General features: G+C 38.9%; 1 protein-coding gene across 1 annotated transcript in view; it reads left to right on the top strand.

Annotated features, from left to right (window-relative positions):
- Positions 1–5,454, top strand: part of PPP2R3C (protein phosphatase 2, regulatory subunit B'', gamma) — a 14,949-nt gene extending 9,495 nt beyond the window's left edge. Inside the window, exons 10-12 of the mRNA XM_010283274.1 lie at positions 854–991; positions 4,260–4,319; positions 5,020–5,454. Of these exons, the coding sequence (XP_010281576.1) occupies positions 854–991; positions 4,260–4,319; positions 5,020–5,208 (387 nt within the window). The 3' untranslated portion in view covers positions 5,209–5,454. The remainder of the gene's footprint in view (positions 1–853; positions 992–4,259; positions 4,320–5,019) is intronic.
- Positions 5,455–6,250: the final 796 nt, after the last annotated feature.

Raw genomic sequence — 6,250 nt, 5'->3', positions numbered from 1 at the left:
CTTCCGAATGCAGCTCAGAATGCTGTCAGCAGCCTTTGCTGCAAGGGCACGTTGCTGGCTCGCTTTCAATTTTGTTGCCCATCAGGACTCCCGGGTCCATCTGTGCGAAGCTGCTTTCTGACTAGTCAGTCCCGAGCATGTAGTGGTGCTTGGGGTTATTCCTCTCCAAATGCAGGATTTTGCATTCCCTCTGTTGAACTTGATGAGGTTCCTGTCAGCCCATTTTTCCAGCCTGTCAAGCTCCCTCTGAATGGCAGCACAAATCTCTTGTGTTTAAGGTAGACAGGATTATTATATACATAGGACTGAAGGATTTCTGTCCTTGTCACAACTGTATTTTTATCAGGAAACCAAGAATAGGTACTAATAAAAAAGTGTGATACGTATTTCTGATGTCTACTAATGCTTCTACCACATGATTTGCCAAACTACCTACCCTGGTCTAAGGATTACGTACTTCAAATGGTAGGCTTACTGCCACTGGATGTTTAATTTCTGGTCATGAAAACCTTTTATATGGCTTTTCTTCAATAATTAGGTATGTTCAGCAGTCTAAAGATGTATTAAACATTGTTTAAAAGTATATGTAGTAAGCGTATATCCATGTTTAATTTGGATTTGTGCTTGGAATCCTATTTTACTTCTAAAATGGCAGGATTTCCTATTGTCAGCAGTCATTAAAAACTAACTTTTCTGTTCACGGTGGTGGTAGCAGCCATTTTCTATTTCATGTTGTCTTTTTCAGAAACTAGACTGATCCCCTACAATGAAATAGCTGCCAATTATAAAGTTCCTGCTTGCAAAATCAATTTAGAAAGAAGACTGTAATAAACATGATTGTATCTACTTTTAGGACTATAAAACCTACCTGGACTTTGTGCTTGCATTAGAAAACAGAAAGGAGCCTGCAGCTCTGCAGTATATTTTCAAACTGCTTGATATAGAGAACAAAGGATACCTGAATGTCTTTTCCCTTAATTATTTCTTTAGGGTAAGTCTCTTTATACAGGTAGGCCATTTTCTGTGTTTATAGTGTTACAACCTGTCTGCTTCTGCATGCAGATCTGCAGGAGATGACTTTAAATTACCAATACCCACTGGGAGGCTAGTAACTACTTCTAAGAAGATTTAAAATATTACAAAAAAAATTTCTAAAACTTGGAAAGAATTCAAAAGGTATTGTCAACGTTTTATCTGCAGTTGAAATTAACTGTTTTAATTTCGTTTAGGAAAAATATTTTCCATTTATTTTTTTTTTAAATTGAAATTGTCCTTAAATTGCCTAATGATTACCTACTAAAATCTCCTGTAATGGTTCTAATTGGTTATTGCCCATGGTTTTAATTTCCACTGTAATCCTAAAATTCAGTAGAAGAAATTAAAATAATGAAATGCAGTGATGGGTCTGTACAGCTGTGGAGTTTTTCATTCAGTGTATTGATTGCAAAAAGCTTCTTGCATTTTTCATATTCTGTATTTTTCTGTTGCTCCCAGAATAGATTTAAAATAAGCTTAAGTTTTTTTAGTTGCTGTTAATTTTAACATAAGGCTTGTAAAGTCTTCTTCCAAACTGTGGTTTGTGTGAGAGTGGCTTTTGTGGTGGTTTTGGTTTTGGGGAGGTGGGGTAGATGTTTTGGTTTTTTGTCTTTTTTTTTTTTTTTTTTTTGATACATGGTTTAATATCAAGATACCCAAGGTATCTTGGGAAGGGAAATGTCATGCAGTAAAATAATATTTTTACTGTGGATGCTTTAGGCTGAGTGTGGTGCTTTTTTCATGTACAAGATCCCTTCAGTAATATCTATTCAGACAGAGGGGCAGGCACTTCAGTTTTCTTTGTGTAGATCTTTGTTTGTTTTTACAGTTAGAATACAATGTCCTTATACTTACCGTACGCACAAAGTATGACGAACAAGGTACGTACCTGATTCAGCTCATTAAGTAAAGCATCAGGCCTGCTCAAGGAATAATCTTACATCCACATTATTTCTATATTGTAATAAGCTTCCAGTTGGACATGAAATTTGATAGTGAGTACAACCATATAATTTTGTAAAAATAAAATTTCTTATCTGGATCACAAAAGGAAAGGCGCTGCTTTTTTTTTTTACAAATAAAACAAAAAAACCCCTTTTTTTCTTTTCTTTTCTTTTAGTGCCTTGGAACCATTAAATAATTTAGGGTGGAATGGACCTTTGGAGGTTACCTGTTCCACCATCTGCTCAGAGCAGGACCATCTTTGTGGTTAGGTCGAGTTGGTCAGGGCCTTGTCCAGGCGAGTTTTGGGTTTCTGCAAGGAGGGAGACTCCATGGCCTCTTTGGGCAACGTGTTCCGGTGTCTGACTACCCTGACTGAGAAGACTTTTCTCCCCTCATCCTTTCTCTCATCTTTGTCTAACTGGAATGCCTTTTGCTGCAGTCGGTGTCCACTGCCTCTTGCCCTTTCACTGTATGTCTCCAAGAAGAGTCTTGCTGTGTTGTCTCTAACCGCCTGCTAGGTAGGTGGTAGTAATTAGATATTCCCTGCCACCCCAGACTTCTGTTCTCCAGGTGAATTCATCCCCATCTCAAGCCTCTCTTGTCAGCTGTGCTGTGCTTTAGTCTCCCCAAGCATCCTGAGAGCTCTCTGGTGAGTTCTCACTGGTTTGTCAGTGTCTCGTAAAGGGGAGTCCAAAGATGTGAGGCTGCATCCCAGGAGTACTGTGTCCAAATGTTGAGTCAGGAGGAATAGTCACCTCCCTGAACCTGATAGCTATGTTTGTACTAATGCAGCCCAGTATTTATCTGCCTTCATCACTACAAGGGCACTCTGCAGATTCTTGTTCAACTTTTGTGCCGAGATGTCCAGCACCTTTCCTGCCAAACTGCTTCTAGCCAGCTGGCCCCTAGAGTGTACTGCTGAATGGAGTTATTCTGCTGCAGGTGCAGGCAGGATTTTTGCATGTGCCTTTTGAATTTCATCATAAACTTTGTTTAGCAGATATATTTGTGTTGTACGCTTGATGGGCAGCTGTCAGGCTAGGAGTTGGCAATACTAAGGATCCTAGAGAAACCAAGCAATGACTCATCTTCTCTCCCTGCTTTTACAGCTCACCATTCCCACCACTTTCTCCACTTCTGTTCTCATGGCAGTAGGATTCAGTGGGGCCAGGGGCTGTATTGTCTGACTGTGATTTTAATGAAGGGTGTTAATTTATAGTTTGACATTTTACATAGTTTGACATAGTGTTGTCATAGTACATAAGTGGTTCTAATATGAAAGCAATTTAACAAGGTAATTCTTCATAAGCTACTGTGGCATAGCTATTTTTGTGCATATCTCCAGTTACATACTTCTCTATGGCTTAGTTATTGAAAAAAATTCCTCAACTACAGCAGATGCTTGATCATACTCCAAAATGTGTCCCTCCTTTAAACTTTTGGAAATGGAATGTTCTCAGTTTTCCTTGAAATCAGAACAGTTCCTTTTGACTCTGTGACTAACTGCTTTTTTGCTAGTGTAAGCATGGGTAGGTCTGCACCTACAGACATTATACTGATACATGTGTGCTGACAAGGCTAGGCAGCTTGTGCTAGTGAAACAGTTTTGTTTATAGCTGTTATTTGCAGGCAGAGGTTTGGTGATGCTGTTTAGATAGTAATACACTAAAAGAACTAATATTAGGGAATATTATTTTGTTCAAAACGAGAAATGCCCACTTATGGCATGAACTGGGAGAATCCTTCAACCCTGGGAGAAACCACGGACAAATGCTCAAATAGACAAATACATTGTCTCCCTCGCATTATTATTTGATCAACCAGAATACAGGTTCCATTTACAAAGTAACTGAAAGTGTGAGTAGCCACACTGCTTTGTCTGTCTGCTGGTTGGTCTTTTCCCTTCTCTCCTTCCCTAGTCTGTATTTCACACCTTGTCAGAAAACTGAACCTTCTGGTTTGAGTGTATTACTATCTTAAGCTTTGAGTGGTAATATTCAAGTGTCTGCATATCCCATTTGCAGAGTGCTCAAACACTGGCCATAATGACAGTTGGATTCTTATCATATTGACTAAGAACCGTGAACCCCAAGATGCGCATCATTGATTACGCCTTAACTCACCCCCGCCTCACTTGTGGAAGAGAATTGATTGCAAGCTGTACCGTGAATGCTTTGTAACAGGGCAATACAGCTTCAGATGCAGGAGCATTAAAAAAGTTTCATACAGTGTCAGTATAATACTGCACTAGCTATTCCTTTATTTTCTTTTGTTTCTAGGCTATTCAGGAACAAATGAAAATCCATGGACAAGAACCAGTTTCTTTTCAGGATGTCAAGGTTAGTTTTACTGAATAGAGTACTACGTGAAATACTTGAATAAGCATTTTGTAATTTACTTGAGTTCTATGGTGGTTTCTAGGTTGTTGTATATTTACTTGCAGAGTAGTAGAGGTGAACTGACTTGTCCTACTCATAGGCTTGAAAACGTCTTTCTATTCAGCAATTGCTCTGTAAGAAATCTGGTATGCAACTGTTCTAGTAGTTTCCTTACTAGCAGACAAAGTACCTGTTAAATACGTGTCACTGTGCCTTACACTTGAAGATACTGGGTATGTCTATTTTGTGGTTCAGGATCATCCCTCAGAGGGAGGGGGTGGACTGGTGGCTGAAAAAATCTGTCTATAAAACTGTCGTTAATTACTGCCTACTTTACATTTAGCAGTTTTAGTACTTAAAAAAAAAAGTACAAGAGTGTCTACAAAACTTAGCTCATACAAGCAAACTGAGTTTCATGTTTCCACTTTGAGGCCAAAGCCTCCCCAAAAAAGTGAATTCTTATTTGAGATGTGGGAGCTGAGCACAATTATATTGTGCTTTGCATCTTAAATGGTTTGGGACTTAACAGCTTTTTTCAGTAAATCGGTGTGGGTGGCACTAGTTACCCAAAGATCATTCTGTATATGGTATAAAGTAGCCATTATTCTGCTCATGAATGTGTGTGGGTTTTTTCCCCCCAATTTTGACTTTTCTTTCATAGGATGAAATCTTTGATATGGTGAAGCCTAAGGATCCTTACAAAATCTCCCTTCAAGACTTAATCAATAGCAGTCAAGGAGACACAGTTACCAGCATTCTAATTGATCTGAATGGGTTCTGGACATACGAGAACAGAGAGGTCCTTGTGGCAAGCGATAATGACAACACTGCTGATGTTGATGATACGTGACTTTGAACAGGAGCAGACTGTAGCCATAGAGATATCTCAGTCTGATGCACCAACTGTTGGAAGCTGGAAACATTCATTATCTGAATCCATGTCTCTCCCATTTTACTTCCCTCCCCTTCCCTTTCCCCCCATATAATATAAAATGTGGTATGTAATGGGAATTGCAGAAATAATTTCTGAAACCAAAAAAGCAAATGTTGCTTAAGGGGTAAATTTTTTTTTTAAATAAATATTTTTTGAACTTTTTCCCTCTGTACTAAGCCCTATTGTTACTTGAATATTCTATGGATGTGGTTCTCGGTGTCTTCAGCACTGGCCTGTATCCACGCAGCCATCCCAAGCCTCCCACTGCATTCTGTGTGGCTTCCTCTTATGATAGCACTGTTGAGCATTCTGTTGTGAGGGCAGAAGTCTTCGGCGGAGGTAAAGAGTTTAGGCCTCTTTCTTTTATAAATGTCCAGCTTTAAGTGCCCAACAGAAAGGGTAAGTAACTATTGGACTGACTGAACAGTTACCTAATTCTTCAGAGGTTCATTAACAGAAATAAAACTGCACTAGCTTTAGGTCTAGTTAAAACCAATCCAAACACCTGTATAAAGGCTTTCACCCACTTAAGCTCCTGTGCAAGTATCTTAATGTGATTTAACTTAATTGTACAGCTAAGCTACAGCAGTAATTAAAGCAGTGAAACTCTCTTACTCTTTCATCAAGCTGTAGAAACATTTCAGCTTTCAGATAAAGTTACAGTAGCTCTAGACCAGAGACAGTTGCAATCCTTCATTATTTATTAGCTTGAGGTAGTGCTGAATGCATTGAGTACGTTAACAAGTACTCTGTGATATTGTAAAGAAGGCGTGGGGATAGTGTATTTTAAATTTCACTGCTTGAATGTTCCACCAGGATGTGTGACTTGGTAAAGATGAAAACAGTGAACAGGCCCATGCTCCTGTGTGCATGCATAAAGTTTCAAAGGCCACACAGTTTTAAAGGAAAAGCCATAGTCAACTCCCAGTTCAAAAAATTATATTAAATATAAAATAAC

This window comes from Phaethon lepturus, unplaced genomic scaffold (genome assembly GCF_000687285.1).
Source record: "Phaethon lepturus isolate BGI_N335 unplaced genomic scaffold, ASM68728v1 scaffold14943, whole genome shotgun sequence".
NCBI classification, from domain to species: Eukaryota; Metazoa; Chordata; class Aves; order Phaethontiformes; family Phaethontidae; genus Phaethon; species Phaethon lepturus.
The sequence above is the reverse complement of the archived record's forward strand: the minus strand, read 5'-3'. Positions and strand labels throughout refer to the sequence as shown.